Here is a 22,953-nt window from a genome sequence, read left to right as displayed (position 1 = left end):
TCAGTAGCACCACGTGCTATTCAACGGTTCCTCTATAGTCTCTACAGTCGCCATAGTCTCTACAGTTTCCATGGTCCCTGAGAATCTATAGTCCCTGAGCATCTATAGTCCCAATAATATCCATAGTCCCTAAAGTAATAGCATCTATGGTCCCTACAGCATATATAGTCCCTCAGCATCCATTGTATCAATAGTTTATATAGTCATAAATGCTATGGTCTTTATAGTCTTGCCTCTTCCCATATACACTGCTCAAAAAAATAAAGGGAACACTTAAACAACACAATGTAACTCCAAGTCAATCACACTTCTGTGAAATCAAACTGTCCACTTAGGAAGCAACACTGATTGACAATACATTTCACATGCTGTTGTGCAAATGGAATAGACAACAGGTGGAAATGATAGGCAATTAGCAAGACACCCCAAATAAAGGACTGGTTTTGCAGGTGGTGCCACAGACCACTTCTCAGTTCCTATGCATCCTGGCTGATGTTTTGGTCACTTTTGAATGCTGGCGGTGCTTTCACTCTAGTGGTAGCATGAGACGGAGTCTACAACCCACACAAGTGGCTCAGGTAGTGCAGCTCATCCAGGATGGCACATCAATGCGAGCTGTGGCAAGAAGGTTTGCTGTGTCTGTCAGCGTAGTGTCCAGAGCATGGAGGCGCTACCAGGAGACAGGCCAGTACATCAGGAGACGTGGAGGAGGCCATAGGAGGGCAACAACCCAGCAGCAGGACTGCTACCTCCACCTTTGTGCAAGGAGGAGCAGGAGGAGCACTGCCAGAGCCCTGCAAAATGACCTCCAGCAGGCCACAAATGTGCATGTGTCTGCTCAAACGGTCAGAAACAGACTCCATGAGGGTGGTATGAGGGCCCGACGTCCACAGGTGGGGGTTGTGCTTACAGCCCAACACCGTGCAGGACGTTTGGCATTTGCCAGAGAACACCAAGATTGGCAAATTCGCCACTGGCGCCCTGTGCTCTTCACAGATGAAAGCAGGTTCACACTGAGCACATGTGACAGACGTGACAGAGTCTGGAGACGCCGTGGAGAACGTTCTGCTGCCTGCAACATCCTCCAGCATGACCGGTTTGGCGGTGGGTCAGTCATGGTGTGGGGTGGCATTTCTTTGGGGGGCCGCACAGCCCTCCATGTGCTCGCCAGAGGTAGCCTGACTGCCATTAGGTACCGAGATGAGATCCTCAGACCCCTTGTGAGACCATATGCTGGTGCGGTTGGCCCTGGGTTCCTCCTAATGCAAGACAATGCTAGACCTCATGTGGCTGGAGTGTGTCAGCAGTTCCTGCAAGAGGAAGGCATTGATGCTATGGACTGGCCCGCCCGTTCCCCAGACCTGAATCCAATTGAGTACATCTGGGACATCATGTCTCGCTCCATCCACCAACGCCACATTGCACCACAGACTGTCCAGGAGTTGGCGGATGCTTTAGTCCAGGTCTGGGAGGAGATCCCTCAGGAGACCATCCGCCACCTCATCAGGAGCATGCCCAGGCGTTGTAGGGAGGTCATACAGGCACGTGGAGGCCACACACACTACTGAGCCTCATTTTGACTTGATTTAAGGACATTACATCAATGTTGGATCAGCCTGTAGTGTGGATTTCCACTTTAATTTTGAGGGTGACTCCAAATCCAGACCTCCATGGGTTGATAAATTTCATTTCCATTGATAATTTTTGTGTGATTTTGTTGTCAGCACATTCAACTATGTAAAGAAAAAAGTATTTAATAAGATTATTTCATTCATTCAGATCTAGGATGTGTTGTTTAAGTGTTCCCTTTATTTTTTTGAGCAGTGTATATATAGAATAGCACCTTGTGCTATTATTTACATTACATTTTAGTCATTTAGCAGACGCTCTTATCCAGAGCGACTTACAGTTAGTGAGTGCATACATTTTAATTTTTTTATACTGGAATCGAACCCACAATCCTGGCGTTGCAAATGCCATGCTCTACCAACTGAGCTACATCCCTGCCTGCCATTCCCTCCCCTACCCTGGGCCAATTGTGCGCCGCCCCATGGGTCTCCTGGTCGCGGCCGGCTACGACAGAGCCTGGATACGAACCAGGATCTCTAGTGGCACAGCTAGCACTGCGATGCAGTGCCTTAGACCACTGCGCCACTCAGGAAGACTAGTGGTACCCTCCTACTACATCTTTATGTTTAGTTCTATTGGTTTTATAATATTTTATTTAAATGTTTTATACAAATTCATTTAAATGGACTTACTGAAATCAGTTGCAGTCCCTCAATGTCACGCCCTGGCTCGGGGGACTCTCGTATGTTGAGCCAGGGTGTTAGTTTCTATGTTTTGTGTTGTAGGTGGTGGGTCTAGTTTTGCTTTTCTATGTTGGCCAGGGTGGCTCCCAATCAGAGACGGCTGTAGCTCGTTGTCTCTGATTGGGAGTCATACTTAGGTAGCCGTTTGGCACTCATTCATTGTGGTTTCTTGTTCTTATTTGGTTTGTGTTAAACCGTAGACGTCACGTTATCGTCTGTTGTTTTGATCGTGTGATCATTCTAATAATACATATGTTCACCCTCAACGCTGCGCCTTGGTCCTCCTCCTTAGACGATCGTGACAGAAGAAACCACCAAGATGTGACCAAGCAGCGTGTCCAGGAGCCATCGCCAGGGAGATCTCTAACAGATCTCCTTCGCCTCCTCGACTGGGTCAAGCCGGATGAGGAAGAGAGGGGCTTGACATTGTGGCAGAAGGGCGAAAGGCTGGCGAGGGACATGGAGGCCTGGTCCACGGGTAGGAGAGACGCCCAGAAAATGTTTAGGGGGGGGCTAACGCCGTGGACGACGGGCCAGCAGGAGACCGCGGCAGAGCGGCCCAGCGGGTTGGCAGAGGAGGCCGCCAGGTTACGGGGGCCACTGGTCGAAGAGGGGGTGGAAGGTGTAGAGGCACGGCGAGAGGTACTGGGATGTGTTACCAGTCCGGACCGGCCCATTCCAGATCCCGGCGTAGGACCAGTGGTGTGTGTCCCCAGTATGGTCCGGCCTGTTCCTGCGCCCCGCACCAAGTCAGTGGTGCGCTTCGTCAGCCCGGCTCGGCCCGTCCCTGCTCCCCGCACCAAGTCAGTGGTGCGCTTCGTCAGCCCGGCTCGGCCCGTTCCTGCTCCCCGCACCAAGTCAGTGGTGCGCTTCGTCAGCCCGGCTCGGACCGTCCCTGCTCCCCGCACCAAGTCAGTGGTGCGTTTAGTCAGCCCGGTTCGGCCCGTTCCTGCTCCCCGCACCAAGTCAGTGGTGCGCTTCGTCAGCCCGGCTCGGCCCGTTCCTGCTCCCGCACCAAGTCAGTGGTGCGCTTCGTCAGCCCGGCTCGGCCCGTTCCTGCTCCCCGCACCAAGTCAGTGGTGCGCTTCGTCAGCCCGGCTCGGCCCGTTCCTGCTCCCCGCACCAAGTCAGTGGTGCGCTTCGTCAGCCCGGCTCGGCCCGTTCCTGCTCCCCGCACCAAGTCAGTGGTGCGTTTCGTCAGCCCGGTTTGGCCCGCTCCTGCTCCCCGCACCAAGTCAGGGGTGCGTTTCGTCAGCCCGGCTCGGGCCGTCCCTGCTCCCCACACCAAGCCAGTGGTGTGCGTCGTCAGTCCGGCACAGCCCGTGCCTGTTCCACTGGTGCCTGGTTCGGCACGGGTCAGCTGCTTCACGCCGGAGCTAGAGCAATCCGCTCCACCAGTGTGCAGTCCAGCTCCGGTCAGCAGGGCCAGACCGGACCAGGGGTACTTTGGGGGGTTAGAGAGCGAGTGGGGATCATGCCCGGAGCCGGATCCGCCGCCTAGGCGGAGTGCCCACCCGGTCCCTCCCCTGTTGTGTTTGGTTGGCGCGGTCGGAGTCCGCGCCTTTAGGGGGGGGTACTGTCACGCCCTGGCTCGGGGGACTCTCGTATGTTGAGCCAGGGTGTTAGTTTCTATGTTTTGTGTTGTAGGTGGTGGGTCTAGTTTTGCTTTTCTATGTTGGCCAGGGTGGCTCCCAATCAGAGACGGCTGTAGCTCGTTGTCTCTGATTGGGAGTCATACTTAGGTAGCCGTTTGGCACTCATTCATTGTGGTTTCTTGTTCTTATTTGGTTTGTGTTAAACCGTAGACGTCACGTTATCGTCTGTTGTTTTGATCGTGTGATCATTCTAATAATAAATATGTTCACCCTCAACGCTGCGCCTTGGTCCTCCTACTTAGACGATCGTGACACTCAATTGTTCATGGATGATGTGTCTCCTCCTGGGCAGTTCACAGTAAGGGTCTGGTCTGGACGGGTCTCGTTGTCTTTTGGTCAGACGGGAATTTCCCTCACGCTTCATAAAATGCGCCACTGGTTTTCCTCGCAGACCCTCACTGGAAAGCTCCGCAGGCAGAATCAATCAAGCAAATTGTTGTGGAAATTCTTACACAGAGACACTTGAAGTCAATCTTAAATGAATCATTGTTTATTGTCAGCGCGCTGGAGAGGTTCCAACAAACTCAATGCACAAAGTACACATGTCGATTAGGAGCTCTAACGGGGCAGTCCCGTTAGTTCCCTTATATACTGACAAGTTATATTTGCATGATTTAGCTTATTCATCATTCATAACTAATGTTTGCTTCATTCATGTGACGACCAATACTGGGTCATGCATGTGACAGACCAATACCTCACAAGGATTCTTCTCTCGAAGCTGAGACCTTGAAACTGAGATATCCCTTTCTCTAAACAAGGTACTGCCAAATTGCAGATACTGATAGTGAGGATTCATTCAATCAGTCACTTGCATGAACACAGAAATGGGTTTATAGAAAAGCACAAACAGAACAGACATTGCTTATTAGAAAAGCACAAACATAAAAATGTCCATCACAGCAAGAACAGCTCATATAAGCAAAGAGAAATGACAGTCCATCATTACTTTAAGACATGAAGGTCAGTCAATATAATTGTTTCTTCAAGTGCAGTCGCAAAAACCATCAAGCGCTATGATGAAACTGGCTCTCATGAGGACCGCCACAGGAAAGGAAGACCCAGAGTTACCTCTTCTGCAGAGGATAAGTTCATTAGTCACCAGCCTCAGAAATTGCAGCCCAAATAAATGCTTCAAAGTGTTAAAGTAACAGACACATCTCAACATCAACTATTCAGAGGAGACTGAGTGAATCAGGCCTTCATGGTCGAATTGCTGCAAAGAAACCACTACTAAAGGACACCAATAATAAAAAGAGACTTGCTTGGGCCAACAAACACGAGCAATGGACATTAGACTGGTGGAAATCTGTCCTTTGGTCTGATGAGTCCAAATGTGAGAATTTTGGTTCCAACCGCCATGTGTTTGTGAGACGCAGAGTAGGTGAACGGATGAACTCCACATGTGTGTTTCCCACCGTGAAGCATGGAGGGGGTGGTGTGATGGTGTGGGGGTGCTTTGCTGGTGACACTGTCAGTGATTTATTTAGAATTTAAGGCACACTTAACCAGCATGGCTACCACAGCATTCTGTAGCGATACACCATCCCATCTGGTTTGCGCTTAGTGGGACTATCATTTGTTTTTCAACAGGAAAATGACCCAACACACCTCCAGGCTGTGTAAGGGCAATTTGACCAAGAAGGAGAGTGATGGAGTGCTGCATCAGATGAACTGGCCTCCACAATCACCCGACCTCAATCCAATTGAGATGGTTTGGGATGAGTTGGACCGCAGAGTGAAGGAAAAGCAGCCAACAAGTGCTCAGCATATGTGGGAACTCCTTCAAGACTGTTGGAAAAGCATTCCAGGTGAAGCTGGTTGAGAGAATGCCAAGAGTGTGCAAAGCTGTCATCAAGGCAAAGGGTGGCTACTTTGAAGAATATCAAATATAAAATATATTTTCATTTGTTTAACACTTATTTGGTTACTACATGATTACATATGTGTTATTTCATAGTTTTGATGTCTTCACTATTATTCTACAATGTAGAAAATAGTAAAAATAAAGAAAAACCCTTGAATGAGTAGGTGTGTCCAAACTTTTGACTGGTACTGTATATATATATATTTTAGGCTACAGTAGGCTACTAAATAAACGTTCCAATGGCACTGACTTCAAAATACAATCGCAAGAAAAACATTGTTTGGAAAGCAAACGCCTACTGCTGAAAAGAGGAGACTGATCTTGTCTTGAGATAGGCAATTGTGTACCATTCAAAAGTTTGGGGTCACTTAGAAATGTCCTTGTTTTCCATGAAAACATACATAAAATGAGTTTGAATAGGAAATATAGCAAAATGCATAGGAAATGTGGTCATTGACAAGGTTAGAAACAATGATTTTTAATATAAATAATAATTGTGTCCTTCAAACTTCGCTTTTGTCAAAGAATCCTCCATTTGCAGTAATTACAGCCTTGCAGACATTGGCATTCTAGTTGTCAATATGTTGAGGTAATCTGAAGAGATTTCACCCCATGCTTCCTGAAGCACCTCCCACAAGTTGGATTTTCTTGATGGGCACTTCTTACATACCATACGGTCAAGCTGCTCCCACAACAGCTCAATAGGGTTGAGATCCGGTGACTGTGCTGGCCACTCCATTATAGACAGAATACCAGCTGACTGCTTCTTCCCTAAATAGTTATTGCATAGTTTGGAGCTGTGCTTTGGGTCATTGTCCTGTTGTAGGAGGAAATTGGCTCCAATCAAGCACCATCCACAGGGTATGGCATGGCGTTGCAAAATGGAGTGATAGCCTTCCTTCTTCAAGATCCCTTTTACCCTGTACAAATCTCCCACTTTACCACCACCAAAGCACCCCCAGACCATCACATTGCCTCCACCATGCTTGACAGATGGCATCAAGCACTCCTCCAGCATCTTTTAATTTGGTCTGCGTCTCACAAATGTTCTTTGTGATCCGAACACCTCAAACTTCGATTTGTCTGTCCATAACACTTTTTTCCAGTCTTCCTCTGTCCAGTGTCTGTTCTTTTGCCCATCTTAATCTTTTATTTTTATTGGCCAGTCTGAGATATGGCTTTTTCTTTGCAACTCTGCCTAGAAGGTCAGCATCCCGGAGTCGCCTCTTCACTGTTGATGTTGAGACTGGTGTTTTGCGGGTACTATTATATGAAGCTGCCAGTTGAGGACCTGTGAGGCGTCTGTTTCTCAAACTAGACACTAAATGTATTTGTCCTCTTGCTCAGTTGTCCTCTTTCTATTCTGGTTAGAGCCAGTTTGCGCTTTTCTGTGAGGGGAGTAGTACAGAGCATTGTACGAGATCTTCAGTTTCTTGGCAATTTCTCACATGGAATAGCCTTAATTTCTCAGAACAAGAATAGACTGACGAGTTTCAGAAGAAAGTTATTTGTTTCTGGCCATTTTGATCCTGTAACGGAACCCACAATTGCTGATGCTCCAGATACTCAACTAGTCTCGAGAAGGCCAGTTTTATTGCTTCTTTAATCAGCACAACAGTTTTCAGCTGTGCTAACATAATTGCGAAAGGGTTTTCTAATGATCAATTAGCCTTTTAAAATGATCAACTTGGATTAGCAAACACAACGTGCCATTGGAACACAGGACTGATGGTTGCTGATAATGGGCCTCTGTACGCCTATGTAGATATTCCATTAAATAAATCAGCCGTTTCCAGCTACAATAGCCATTTACAACATTAACAATGTCTACACTGTATTTCTGAACAATTTTGATGTTATTTTAAATGGACAAAGAAATTGCTTTTCTTTCGAAAACAAGGACATTTCTAAGTGACCCCAAACTTTTGAACGGTAGTGTATACAGTGGGGAGAACAAGTATTTGATACATTGCCGATTTTGCAGGTTTTCCTACTTACAAAGCATGTAGAGGTCTGTAATTTTTATCATAGGTACACTTCAACTGTGAGAGACGGAATCTAAAACAAAATCCAGAAAATCACATTGTATGATTTTTAAGTAATTCATTTGCATTTTATTGCATGACATAAGTATTTGATCACCTACCAACCAGTAAGAATTCCGGCTCTCACAGACCTGTTAGTTTTTCTTTAAGAAGCCCTCCTGTTCTCCACTCATTACCTGTATTAACTGCACCTGTTTGAACTCGTTACCTGTATAAAAGACACCTGTCCACACACTCAATCAAACAGACTCCAACCTCTCCACAATGGCCAAGACCAGAGAGCTGTGTAAGGACATCAGGGATAAAATTGTAGACCTGCACAAGGCTGGGATGGGCTACAGGACAATAGGCAAGCAGCTTGGTGAGAAGGCAACAACTGTTGGCGCAATTATTAGAAAATGGAAGAAGTTCAAGATGACGGTCAATCACCCTCGGTCTGGGGCTCCATGCAAGATCTCACCTCGTGGGGCATCAATGATCATGAGGAAGGTGAGGGATCAGCCCAGAACTACATGGCAGGACCTGGTCAATGACCTGAAGAGAGCTGGGACCACAGTCTCAAAGAAAACCATTAGTAACACACTACGCCGTCATGGATTAAAATCCTGCAGCGCACGCAAGGTCGCCCTGCTCAAGCCAGCGCATGTCCAGGCCCGTCTGAAGTTTGCCAATGACCATCTGGATGATCCAGAGGAGGAATGGGAGAAGGTCATGTGGTCTGATGAGACAAAAATTGAGCTTTTTGGTCTAAACTCCACTCGCCGTGTTTGGAGGAAGAAGAAGTATGAGTACAACCCCAAGAACACCATCCCAACCGTGAAGCATGGAGGTGGAAACATCATTCTGTGGGGATGCTTTTCTGCAAAGGGGACAGGACGACTGCACCGTATTGATGGATGGGGCCATGTATCGCGAGATCTTGGCCAACAACCTCCTTCCCTCAGTAAGAGCATTGAAGATGGGTCGTGGCTGGGTCTTCCAGCATGACAATGACCCGAAACACACAGCCAGGGCAACTAAGAAGTGGCTCCCTAAGAAGCATCTCAAGGTCCTGGAGTGGCCTAGCCAGTCTCCAGACCTGAACCCAATAGAAAATCTTTGGAGGGAGCTGAAAGTCCGTATTGCCCAGCGACAGCCCCGAAACCTGAAGGATCTGGAGAAGGTCTGTATGGAGGAGTGGGCCAAAATCCCTGCTGCAGTGTGTGCAAACCTGGTCAAGACCTACAGGAAACGTATGATCTCTGTAATTGCAAACAAAGGTTTCTGTACCAAATATTAAGTTCTGCTTTTCTGATGTATCAAATACTTATGTCATGCAATAAAATGCAAATGAATTACTTAAAAATCATACAATGTGATTTTCTGGATTTTTGTTTTAGATTCCGTCTCTCACAGTTGAAGTGTACCTATGATAAAAACTACAGACCTCTACATGCTTTGTAAATAGGAAAACCTGCAAAATCGGCAGTGTATCAAATACTTGTTCTCCCCACTGTATACTGAATGAAAATATAAACGCAACATGCAACAATTTTACTGAGTTACAGTTAATGTAAGGAAATCAGTCAATTGAAATAAATTCATTGGGCCCTAAATCTATGGATTCACATGACTAGGCAGGTGAGCAGCCATGGGACGGCATTGGCCCACCCACTTGGGAGCCAGGCCCACCCACTGGGGAGCCAGGTCCAGCCAATCAGAATGAGCTTTTCTCCACAAAAGGGGATTCCTTAATTTTTATTTATTTTTTAACACGAAAACCCCCCCCCCCACTAATATACCTTGATTAGATACGTATTCACCCCCCTGAGTCAATACATGTTAGAAACACCTTTGGCAGCGATTACAGCTGTGAATCTTCTTGGGTAAGTCTCATTAGAGCTTTGCATACCTGTATGGTGCAATATTTGCCCATTATTCTTTTCTAAATTCTTTAAGCTCTGTCAATGTGTTGGGGATCATGGCTAGGCAGCAATTTTCAAGTCTTGCCATAGATTTTCAAGAAGATTTAAGTCAAAACTCAGGAACATTCACTGTCTTCTTGGTAAGCAACTCCAGTGTAGATTTGGCTTTGTGTTGTAGGTTATTATCCTGCTGAAAGGTGAATTCCTCTCCCAGTGTCTGGTGTAAAGCAGACTGAAGCAGGTTTTCCTCTAGATTTTGCCTGTGTTTAGCTCCCTCACGTTTCTTTTTTTATCCTAAAAATCTCCCGTCTTTGCCGATGTCAAGCATACCCATACCATGATAATAATATAATAATAATAATATGCCATTTAGCAGACGCTTTTATCCAAAGCGACTTACAGTCACGTGTGCATACATTTTTACGTATGGGTGGTCCCGGGGATCGAACCCACTACCCTGGCGTTACAAGCGCCGTGCTCTACCAATTGAGCTACAGAGGACCACGCAGCCACCACCATGCTTGAAAATAAGGAGGCAGTTAACGTAGTGATGCGTTGTGTTGGATTTGCCCCAAACATAAGGCTTTGTATTTAGGCCAAAAAGTGTATTCCTTTGCAGTCTTACTTTAGTGCCTTGTTGCATATGTATGCATGTTTTGGGATATTTTCTGTATATTTTTATTATTTTCACTCTGTCATTTAGGTCATTATTGTAGTCACTACAATGTTGTTATCCATCCTCCGTTTTCGCCTATCACAGCCATTGAACTCTGTATAGCTGTTTTAAATTCACCAATGGCCTCTTGTTAACATCCATAAGCAGCTCAGTTCAGAAGGACCACTGCATCTTTGATGTGTCTGGGAGGTTTAACACATCATCCACAGCATAATTATTAATTTGACCATGCTTAAAGATATATTCAATGTCTGATTTGTTGTTGTTACCCATCCACTAATCACTGCCCTTCATTATGAGGCTTTCAAAAAGCTCCCTGGTCTTTGTAGTTGAATTTGTGTGAAATTCAATACTGGACTGAGGGACCTTACAGAGGTTGTATGTATGGGGGACAGAGGAAGGGGTAGTCATTTAAAAATAATGTCAACCTCTATTAAGTCCATATAACTTATGTGATTTGTTAAGCAAATGTTTACTCCTGAACGTATTTAGGCTTGCCATAACAAAGGAGTTGAATACTTTGACTCAAGACATTTCAGCTTTTCATTTAGAAAGTAGATGGTGATAGCATTGGTTTTAGTAACAGGCTAGTATTAGTCACAGGCTGCTGCAGGGCTGCAGCTGGATGCATCTCCAGATATTGGCTACATAGGGTCAACTACCTCAGCACAACTACCTCCTCCCCAGAAATTATTTGGTCAAATGGTAAAACAAAGCAAAGCAAGCAGTAAGTAAACCTAACAAACTGAATGCATTTTGTTATTCCAATTCCTGTGATGCTGATCAATTTATAAATTTTTATTTACAAAATATTTATATTTACAAAATATCCAATATCTAAATTTGATCAGATATCATCATATCCGTTTTACATTTCTATCTCTCGGTTTCAATAATTACAGACCTAATGAGCAAAATAATGACAAAAGCCTAGATGTTATTTCCTTGTTGTAACATGTCATGGAGGTAGGTCTTGGGGGCCACTTCCCTAAAGGCATAAAAGTATGCAAAACACTGCCAATTATTTTCTCAAAAGACACAGAACTGGCCTGGTCCCAGATCTCTTTGAGCTCTTGCCTACTCCATTACTGTCAAAGAGGGAATTCGATTAATGCCCCGGGTGAACAGGGTTAGCGTTGATAGCATTCGATTTAGAACCAAGCTGCCTCCCGGGCTGCAAAGTCGGCTCAAAACAAAAGTGACGTAGGTTAAGCATGTTCACATGCAAAAGTGATTGATTTTGATAAAACACTTCCTCTGCCTTCACAATGAAAACTGGTTTGAAAATTCAAACATTTTAAAAGGACAAGAGATGTTCTATGTTTCTGAACGATGCATCATGCTGCCTTGTTGACAACATGACCGAGCTGCACAGATTAGTGTTCGATTTGAGAAGGGAACTCCTCCCTCACCGATTTTGCCCGTTCACTTCACGGGCCATAGCCCAGTGCACATAATCAAACTCCCTCATTGGCAACCAATTTTAGTTTGGAATGACAATTCCACAAGGAATTGGCAAGAAGGCAGAAACAGACTGCCACCCAGGCTAACACAGAACGTGTTTGATTGAAGTTTAACAGAAAGTTCCACAATAAGGTGATAGCTTTAGATAAGAGGGTTTATGGAAGTGCTTAAATTCAGACGTTATGAGCGTTAACAGATTACTATCTTCAATAGACCGTATTTCACACTTCTACAAAATCTATCTGATCTCCTTTGATATTGCAGCATATTAAACCGAAACTTTGGTGTCTCTGATACTGGCAATTAATGATCAACTTTCTCACAATGTTGCAAGAAAATATTGCTACACCAGCCGGTGGGACTCTGAAGTTTTGTTGATGCCACTAGTCTACACTTATTATAGGCCAAATTATGGAGTAGAATTGTTATTTCTTCATTGACTGCTGACAACTTTCAGATATGAATAACATCAAAAGATACTCTGTAAATGAGTGCTACAATATTACGACTGAAGAGATGCCAAAACAAACATTACTTATCCAACAGCTCCTCCTTGTGGTAGAAAAAAATAATGGCTCAATTTATGACATTTTAATCCAAGCTTTCATACAAAAATCTAACAAACTGTCACATTGACTTTTACATGGCTTTGGCTTAAGTAGCACTAATACATACATACATACATACACACACAATATCACTTTTACGAGTGATTCCCTATCCTGGTCCTAAATGTATCTTTGCATGTACCAATTCAACCTAAACCCATCTGTATGAACAAAAAGGAAACACAGTTTTAAAACAAATGCATTGTCTTAAAGGCACTGTGGAACCTCCTGATACGAATCCCAATTTAAACTTTAAAACAAGACTAAACTGGTGTTATGGTCCTGTGGTTACAAGGAAAGTATCATCGAGGTTCTTTGAGATGAGATTCACCCTAAAATGTCCAGCAGCGGAAAGGTATGTGATGTAACCAAATACCACAACCATTCAGAGTGTGTATGTGGGTGTCGTGCTCTTACTCCACTGTATAACCATGACTAAAGAGGTTCCAGGTTCCTTTATTTCAAGTCTATGGTCCTTCATGTGGTCCTCGTCTACTAGGCTCCTGGTGGTGTACAGTGTGTCCATTAGAGGCCACCGTACGTTGCTCTGTATGGAGGAGCTGGCTGGGCAGTGCACACAGGCATGTGTCTTACCCTTAACTGCTTTTAGCAGCGCTGGTGCATTGACTCACTAGCATTGCTGGGAATTGGGTTGCAAAAAAACAGTCAGTGGGAAGCCAGTGTTGGTCTTTATAACTGGGGGAATTTGAGACAAATTATCTAAAGATATTATTTAACAGACTTTCCACGTTCTTTTTTTATATTTTGTCTCAAATTCCCCTCGCTATAAGGACCAACCGTCAAGACCACCGGCAGAGTAAGTTGAAATAGAATTGTATTAACTTCTGGCCTGTGGACTGTTCAGTTTTTGCAACCCAATTCCCAGCAATGCTTGTGTGTCAATACACCAGCGTTGCTAAAAGCAGCTATCTTGGCATCTCTCTCTCGCTCGCTCTCTCACTGCTGGTTCATCTTAGCTGCTTCTGCCTTGATGAGTGAGATCAGCTCCTGGTTGATCAGGAACACAAAACGAAGACCTGCAATCTGGAGAGACAAATTACTTGTTGTGAAGTTCATGTATTATTAGAGGTGGTTGTTATAGATCAGGGGTATTCAAATCTTACCCTACGAGGTCCGACTACTGCTGGTTTTCTGTTCTACCTTATAATTAATTGCACCCACCTGGTCTCGCAGGTCTAAATCAGTGCCTGATTAGAAGGGAAATTTTTTGACAAAAAGCAGTGGAACTGGCTTCGAGGTCCAGATTTACATTTTGTGTTATATATCATGTATTGTGAAATAAAAACCATGACAGGCATCCATAATTCAATCTCAACTATGCAGTCTGTTGTCTATTTTATTTTTCTAGGCCCTTTTGCCACTTTAACACATTTCTTCATCTCACTCTTCTTGCACCAGCTACCCTATAATAAATCCTGCAATTTAAGTCTTCCAGAACCTTCCACACACCTCCACCACAGAGTTGTTGTTGAGTTTCCACTTGTTGCCCGACAGGACTGGTCTACCGTCTATGTAGATGGGCCTGCGGCCCTCGTTGGCTATGAAGAAGTCCCCGTTGTTCTTCAGTTTAATGATCCCTGTGCATTAGACATAAACAGTTACAAACACACAATGAAAAACTAGATCAAGTCCTGATATGGGGCCATAATATTACTACATGATAGACGTTTATCAGAAAACAGTCTAATTTCAACAGGGTCTAATTTCACTATGGTGAAGTGAGGACAGGGCGGGCACTGCCCTCTAGAGCCCAGATAATACAGGTTCTTCAGCTTCAGACCCGGGTAATGCAGATATGGGCTGCATCCAAAAAGGCATCCTATGTCATGGTGCTGCAGGTGATAAGTGAGTCACCTTGTTTCCTGGAGATCTTCCAGGCAGGTCCTTCCAGAGACAGATCCACATCTATTTGCTTGTCCTTGGTGGCTCTGCCCAGGGTGATCTAGAGGAAAAGTCAGATTAGCTTAATAAATTATATATATATATATATATATATATATATATATATATAAAAAACATAAAATATATATTTCACATTTCGTAAGCATACATTTCCATAGAATTAACCTGCTCCACAGTCATCTTACTATGGTCCTAATATGAGTTGGTATTGGACAGTTGTCTGTACTGTAAATTCAGTTAATTGGTCAATCTGAAATGAGCTGCTCACCTCTCGTGACCTCATAAGGTAGCGAACCATCCGGCCTCTCAGCGCTGCCAGTGTCTGGTTGTCAAAGTCTGGAGAGTTCATACCTGAGAACACAACAACAACATAAAGGCCCTGCAAGAGTGTCTTCTTACACATACACACGCGCACATGCATGTGCACACACACACAGGCACACACTCTCACCTGTGATGCTGTCCACCAGTACCTGCCAGCGTGGTAGCTCCTGCTCCAGCTGTCTTATCTCCTTCTTCTGATGGCGGTCAGAGATCATCAGCTCTAAGAGTGGGGACAGAATGAGGAAGGGCAGCAGGAGAGAGAATGATGAAGAGGAGAAGAGATGACAACAGATTTCAAAGCCAATCAACATGCATTCAGGAACTGAGGAATTTGATCAATGAAGCACCTTCTTAGATAGACTCCTTTTTATGTGTTAGTAATGTACAAGGTTCTATGTTTGAGTAACTCACCATGCTCCAGCACCTCATCCCTGCTCTCCCTGGGTAACGAGACAGAGACACTGATTAGAATGACAGAGACAGGCGGAGCTCTGAATTTTACCTCAGGGAAACTGGAAATTAATTGTGGTCAGAATGTTGACCGGTTCTCTTACTTTAGCTTAGCATCATCCACCAGCTGCTCAGCATCAGAGAAGTTGAGGACTTGGTCGCCTTTAGGGAAAGGTTGGACTGCAAAAGAGAATGAAACCATACAATAAGGCCTCATATATAGGGGGACTGATGGGCACTCAACTCACTTAGTTTTAGTTGTACGAAAAAAGAAGGAAGGGAAGCGCTGCTAAGGTACACAATAGTAGATTTTGGTAAACAGAAGGTGCTCTTTGGTAAAAGGGGTAAATTGGTCATCAAAAAGAAAGGAGGACCAAGCCACTCTTCATATAATTAATTAAAATGCCTTTATTTGTATGGCATGTCCAATGGAAACAAAGTTTACGTTTTTAAACTTTGTTTCCATTGGACATGCCATACAAATAAAGGCATTTTAATTAATTATATGACGAGTGCCTTGGTCCTCCTTTCTCTTTGATCACTTAGTTTCAGTTTGCAACAGGGGAACATATGTGTGTAGTTAAAAACTTTTAGAAATAATTCACTTCATGGATGTCAAGTAATGGACTAACAGTGTTGTGCATCCCAAATGGCACCCTATTCCTTATTAGTGCACTACTTTTGACCAGAGGCTCTGGTCGAAAGTAGTGCACTAAAAGGGAATAGAGTGGCATTTGGGACGAAGCCTGTGTAATGAACCAATAAGGCCAGTTGAGTTTCTCTCACCACTCTGGTCCTCCAGCAGGTAGTACTGTTTGAGCAGCTGCCAGTGCACCAGCAGGCTCTTGGGAGTGCGGGAGGGGTAGAACACACTGGGGTGCTTACTCAGCAGCTCCTGGAACACCTCCAGCTTGGGCTGACTGCTCTGTTCATCAGAACAAACACACACACACACACACACACACACACACACACTTATTCAAAAACATATTTAAACAAACCCACACTCACTTCTTCAAACTGACAAACATATAGTGCCATCAATCCCACACATGTAAACATATGCAGTGAGAAAAATATTTCACCAATGGGCAGGTCAATGCTTTTTCCAGCATCACTACACTTAGTTTATGACAGAACCATATATACACAAATGTGTATAAATCACTCTATATACACATGTATATACAGTCAGTCCACACTATCTGTATTTGGACAATGAAGCTAACATTTGAAATGAGGTTCTACAGTGAGCTCCAAAAGTATTGGGACAGTGACACATTTTTTGTTGTTTTGCCTCCGTACTCCAGCACTTTGGATTTTAAATGATATATTGACTATGAGGTTAAAGTGCAAACTGTCAGCTTTAATGAGGGCACTTTCATCCATATCGGGTGAACCGTTTATAAATTACAGCACTTTTTGTACATAGTCCCCCCCATTTTAGGGGACCAAAAGTATTGGGACAAATTCACTTATGTGTATTAAAGTAGTCAAAAGGTTGAGTATTTGGTCCCATATTCCTAGCAGTCAATGATTATATCAAGCTTGTGATTCTACAAACTTGTTTGATGTATTTGCTGTTTGTTTTGGTTGTGTTTCAGATTATTTTGTGCCCAATAGAATTTAATTGTAAATAATGTAGTGTCATTTGAGTCGCTTTTATTGTAAATAAGAATAGAATGCTAACCTCACCTGTTATTGTAATGGTGAGAGGTTAGCATGTCTTGGCGGTATGATAATTGTGCATCTGTAACTTTCTCACTCATCATTATTCACGATTCATTCAGGACTTGCGTGCTAGGAATATGGGACCAAATACTAAACTTTTGACTACTTTAACGCACAAGTGAATTTGTCCCAATCGTTTTGGTCCCCTAAAATGGGGGGACTATGGATGAAAATACTCTCAAATTAAAGCCAGTCTGCATTTGAACCTCATAGTCATTGTATCATTTCAAATTCAAAGTGCTGGAGTACAGAGCCAAAACAACAAAAAATGTGTCACTGTCCCAATACTTTTGGAGCTCACTGTATACTCCAGCATTTTGGATTTGAAGTCAAATATTTCATATGAGACGACAGTACAGAATGTCACCTTTTATTTGAGGGTGTATCTGTTTTACCGTTTAGAAATTAAAGCACTTTATGCATCCCTTCCCCACATTTGAAGAAGTCATAAGTATTTGGACAAATTCACTGATTGTGTATTAAAGTAGTCAAATGTTTAGTATTTGGTCCCATACTCCTAGCAGTCAATGACTACATACATTTACATTTACATTTTAGTCATTTAGCAGACGCTCTTATCCAGAGCGACTTACAGTTAGTGAGTGCATACATATTATTATTTTATTTTTTTCATACTGGCCCCCCGTGGGAATCGAACCCACAACCCTGGCGTTGCAAACGCCATGCTCTACCAACTGAGCGACATCCCTGCTGGCCATTCCCTCCCCTACCCTGGACGACGCTGGGCCAATTGTGCGCCGCCCCATGGGTCTCCCGGTCAAGGCCAGCTACGACAGAGCCTACGACGAACCAGGATCTCTAGTGGCACAGCTAGCACTGCGATGCAGTGCCTTAGACCACTACATCACAATGGCTACATCACAATGACTACATCAAGCTTGGGACTCGTTGTTTGTTTTGGGTTATGTTTTGCCAAATAATAACTGAATGGTGAATGATGACATAAGTAATATGTGTTCAGAAATATCTATTCTTACTTATGATAAAAGTGATTCCAAAATGACACAATACATTATTCACCATTCACCATTGTGGTCCTCTGTAGCTCAATTGGTAGAGCATGGCGCTTGTAACGCCAGGGTAGTGAGTTCGATTCCCGGGACCACCCATACGTAAAATTGTATGCACATGACTCTAAGTCGCTTTGGATAAAAGCGTCTGCTAAATGGCATATTATTTATTATTATTATTAAAATATAGTCATTGTGATGTAGTCATTGTGTGCAAGGAATATGGGACCAAATACTAAACTTTTGACTTCTTTAATACACTTTAAGTGAATTTGTACAAATACTTGTGAATTCTTCAAACAGGGGAACTGATACATAAAGTGCATTAATTTCTAAATGGTAAAACAGATATGCATGAAAATACAATTAAATAAAATGCTGGAGTATAAAGCCAAATGTAAAAATGTAGATTCACTTTCCAAATTCATATGGTGAGGACTGTATATGGTTCTGATTTATGATGTTTATTAAACCATCTCTGAACTGTGTGTATGATTAAAAGTTTGAGATGCAATAGAGATCATCAATAACTATATTTGGGCGTTGCTTTGTGTAGTAGGAGCTGACTGACTCCATATTTGAGAGCAAGAGCTGGGCCATCTTGACCTGATGGGACTTCATATTTCAAACACCATAGAAACCCCCCACTCACTCACTGAGGCAATCTTGGCCAACAGAGCCTCCTCAGCCTGACTGAAGAGAGCTTTGCTCTGGATCGCAGCAATGGCCTCCGGATGAAGCTGCCTCATCGCTTGCCATGCCAACCTACAACACAGAGACAGGGGTAGAACATTGTCACACAGAGATTTTATTTGCCTTTACTTGGCCAGTCAAATCAACAATAATTGGTTGTCTATTACAATAACAGTCGAGGTCAAATATACTGGACGGAGCGAGAAAGACAAAGAGAGAGGAAGGAAAAGGATAGGAGGAAGTGGATAGTAGGAGATGGCCAGGGGTGTGTGGGTTGCTCTTACTTGGAGATGACGGGGTCGTAGAGCAGAGAGTACCAGCGCTCCTGGATCTCCCTCAGGGTGAAACGACAGCTGAACTTCACTCCCAGATGAACAGAGGTCAGATCTGTTGTCTAACAGCACACACACAACAATACACACACAGTCAGTTGCAGCCAGTTACAGTGTGTATAGTACATTACCACATCAATGAGCTGTATGATACATCCATAGAAAAATTATCTGGCTACATCGCAAACACATTGAAAATTCATATTTTACATTAATCAAGGTCAATGTTTACATAGTATACTACACTGCAAATTCCAATGATTTATAGCACTGATGTTTCAGTTATATATCAATAGCGTATCTCTATTGTCTTTAGGCCTGTTACCTGTAGCACAGCATTGATGAGCAGCAGGTCATCGGTGGATTTCCAGCGGCCCAGGTCTTTAGTGATCTGGAGGGGCTGCTTGCTCTTCTTCACTCTCTTGGCGATGGGCGGGTGGGTGATAACCATGGTGAGGGGCGGCGTGAGGGCCGTGCTGGACTTGGACATCTGACATAGGGTAGCATGGAAATGGGGAACCAATGAGGCATCTCCTTTACCTTATTCAGCATTTACTCTAGTAGGCATTTCATCATCGGTCAGACACCCTTATTAGTTAGAGTCTAGAGACAAAGAAAGAACTGACTATATAAACAGCACAATACTCTGCAGGTTGCCGTTTGTCATGAGTCTTGTCCTGGAGGCAGAACTGAGCGATTTCCCCTTAGATAGGCCAGCTGCAAAGTCAAAATTGTCTATATTGTAAAAATTCATGAAAATAAAAAAATAAGCTTTTTGGTCTTAATGCAAGGTTAGGGTTAGGCATTAGGGTTAGCAGTGTGGTTAGGGTTACGGTTTGGTTTAAAATAATATTTTATGACGTTGTGGCTGTGCCAGCTAGTGACCACTGCAGAGCTGTTTCCAGAACAAGACTCATGACGAAAAATGCTAACCTGCTAATCATCTAGCTATTTAATCAAGAGAAAATTCAACAACTACCGGTATCTCCCCCTCTACGTTTCTCAATATGAGCAACCCATAAAAACACTCTTTGGATTAAATTCCTCCCTCATACCTTCTTCTTCTCATTGGATGAGGGTTCGCTCCCAGAGCAGCGGATTGGCTCGATGACAGGTGGGCCCTTGACCCTGCTGGATGACTTGGCCAGGCTGCTCTCCACTAGTTCATCATCAAACTTCTTCCTCTTAATTGACCTGGGAGTAGGAGAGGAACAGGTTAGATATCATATAGCCACCAGAGCTGCAACAGACAGAACCCCTGAGCTTCCTTTCATGCAGGCCTACTTCAAATTCAGAAGGTAGGTGATGCAGAATGAATGCTGTCCAATGGTCAGACGTGTAGGCAGTTATTTTGAATCACTGAACTGTACAAGGTGTTGCATGTTCATCTTTCAGGTTAAAACTGATGCAAAGATTGAAGCTAAAAAATGCCTGCAGAGTAAAGCTATAACATCAAGACAGACACAAATGAGTAACAGTCAAACCTTGAAGAGCTCCTGCGATTGGGCACAACACCGCCACCCCCAACAAAAGCCTGTGTTGCTGTTCTTTTGATATCTTTCATCCCGGTCGACTCCTCGTCCTCTGACCGGCTCTGTGTCCCAGCTGCTCCCATCGGTGCCCCAACCACAGATGCAGCTGCAGCACCTGCCCGTATATCTGTCCCCACACAGAGACAAACCTCAATGTTAGACACTATGGATTATGATGACAACATAAATGGCAACAACTTGCAACCAAAGGCAGACAGACAAACAAGAGATGTGCATACCTTTTTCCATGATCTTGTTCACAGTCCAGAGATTTCGAATAAATGTTGAATAATATAATGTTGCTACATTCGGCAGGTGTCACTCAGACAACGTATCTCAGGTGGCAATCTAAGACGAGAGAGAGGAAGGTATCAGTCAGAGATGGGCAGTAAATGGGAAGCATGTGCGGATAGTTAGCTAGCAGTCAACGTGACACATATAAGCTGTGCTTGCTCCAGTATCTGTGTGTTAGAGACCTCTAACGCCCAGGAAGCTCCGATTAAAAGTAAATGATGCTCAGCTAAACTTGAACCAGAATCTGGCCATACGGGATACGTTGATATGGCGAATCTCCTTTAAGCCCAGGAAGCAGCCATTCACCCGCCTTTCAAGCTCAATAATGTCAAAATACGTTCGTTATTCACCAAATATGGAGTTTCGATTAGCAACTATCGTAATTTACTGACGTCACGGGCGGTATGTACATCCAAAAAATATCTAAATAAAAATGTACAAGCAACCGAAAAAATGCCTAGTCGGCAACTCCAATGTAAATCGCACACGTTCCAAGGATCCCAAGGAACCTAGCTTCCATGAACGGGTCGGAAGTCTACAACAGGTCAATACATTGGAGAGGTCTTTTTTCGGTTGCATGTAACTTTTTATTTACACGTTTTTTGGAAGTACATACCGGCCGTGATGGCAGTAAATTACGATAGTTGCTCATCGAAACTCCATATTTGGTGAGTAACGAATGTATTTTGACATTATTAAGCTTGAAAAGCTGGTGAATGGCAAGTTGAATGGCTGCTTCCTGGGGCTGAAAGGACAATCGACATATCAACGTCTCCGTCCTGTAAGGCCAGATTCTGGTTCAAGCGAAACCCCATATCTGGCCACAGATACTTGGGAAAGTTGTGCTATGTATGCTATTGTTAGCTAGTTTGATGTCGAGAACATTGTCGATACAGCAGTAACGTTAGTTGTCTTCAAAGCTAGGAACATTTCACATCATGGTTATCTAACGAAGCAGCCTCTTCGCTTATTCCTCTACTTACCTCGTCCCAGGCTGGTTTATCAGCCAACTAGAGTCTAGCCAGGTACGTTGAGCTTCGAATAAATCAACACAATTGCTAATCAATATGTTTCTGTTATATTCGAAATTAGCTAGCTAGTTACATTCATGCTAACAATAACAGAACGAAACACATTTCCGGTGTGTACAGGAAATGTCGTTGGCCGTCTTCTTCATAACGTTTTCGTAACGTGCATTGCCGCCACCAACAGGACTGGCTCATTTACATCACAGATTATCCATTATATTGACCAGATACTCAAGGGGCCGCTCTTACAATGGAAAGAAATGTCATCAAAAATGGAAGGCAGTCGGCAGGAGGCAAGATCAGGTGGGACCATTCTAGCCAATAAGAGGGCAGATACGTGCGCGAACAACAGGCACAACTCCGATATAAAGTGTTTTTTTTCTCAAAGTTGCCGGGATGTTACGTGTCCTATTTATATCAGTACACTCGTGACAACCTAAGAATTACGAAACGTCTATTCGATTAAATAAGGCTTCACATTTTTTGTTGACCAACTTTGACACTTTCATAAACAAAACGAAAAAACGTCACCTGCTGGAGACAATAGATTTTGGCCCCAGTTATACCTCTCGCTTCGCCTCTTCCTCTCTGTTTAAATAAGTGGTTGACCCCAAAATGCTTGCAGTTTATTTAAATGTGATTCTCTGCGATAAAAATACATGCTATGTTGTTCCAGTAGCTATGTGAACTCATAGGATATGTGCAATTAATGATGACAGGTGGTTTAGTCAATAGGTGTTTTTTCAGAGATACTTTTCTAATATCTCTGGTTTTACCCATAGAAATATAATTGTATGGTTTACCACAGAGTTTCTAAACCCAGAGGCCCAACATCACGAAACTTTCGGGAATGCTTGCGAAGCAGCCTCAACAGTTCAGACCGGAGTTTGGAGTTTGAGAAGTCAATGAGATAAATAAAACATTCTTCCTTAGTTGTTAATTTTCTCTAAATCTAAAGGCACATCCTATATTTGACCCAGTCTTAAGTAGCTGAACATGTTATTACTCCAACCGCGTGAGAGTGACAAACTGTGGTCCTCTGTAGCTCAGCCGGTAGAGCACGGCGCTTGTAACGCCAAGGTAG

The 22,953-nt window shown here is 43.7% G+C and overlaps 1 protein-coding gene across 3 annotated transcripts; it reads right to left on the bottom strand.

Annotated features, from left to right (window-relative positions):
• Window positions 1-12,499: 12,499 nt before the first annotated feature.
• Window positions 12,500-22,110, bottom strand: LOC311138775 (microspherule protein 1-like). 3 transcript variants are annotated; one of them, XM_084173598.1, is made up of 16 exons: window positions 21,825-22,110; window positions 20,787-20,895; window positions 20,500-20,674; window positions 20,071-20,209; window positions 19,341-19,505; window positions 18,968-19,077; window positions 18,647-18,755; window positions 16,015-16,153; window positions 15,333-15,408; window positions 15,190-15,218; window positions 14,906-14,998; window positions 14,723-14,805; window positions 14,407-14,494; window positions 14,002-14,129; window positions 13,493-13,575; window positions 12,500-13,171 (listed from the first exon to the last, which is right to left on the bottom strand). In XM_084173598.1, exons 2-16 carry the CDS (start codon window positions 20,794-20,796, stop codon window positions 13,138-13,140), a joined length of 1,461 nt encoding a protein of 486 aa, XP_084029724.1. In that variant the 5' UTR covers window positions 20,797-20,895; window positions 21,825-22,110; the 3' UTR covers window positions 12,500-13,137. The 3 variants fall into 3 exon arrangements, with proteins under 3 accessions (XP_084029724.1, XP_084029726.1, XP_084029725.1); XM_084173600.1 differs by having other exon boundaries at window positions 12,500-13,146; window positions 13,459-13,575; window positions 21,825-22,107; XM_084173599.1 differs by having other exon boundaries at window positions 12,500-13,575; window positions 21,825-22,107.
• Window positions 22,111-22,953: the final 843 nt, after the last annotated feature.

Source organism: Coregonus lavaretus (genome assembly GCF_964263955.1).
Source record: "Coregonus lavaretus genome assembly, chromosome: 12".
NCBI classification, from domain to species: Eukaryota; Metazoa; Chordata; class Actinopteri; order Salmoniformes; family Salmonidae; genus Coregonus; species Coregonus lavaretus.
This window is presented reverse-complemented; position numbering and strand designations above follow the sequence as displayed.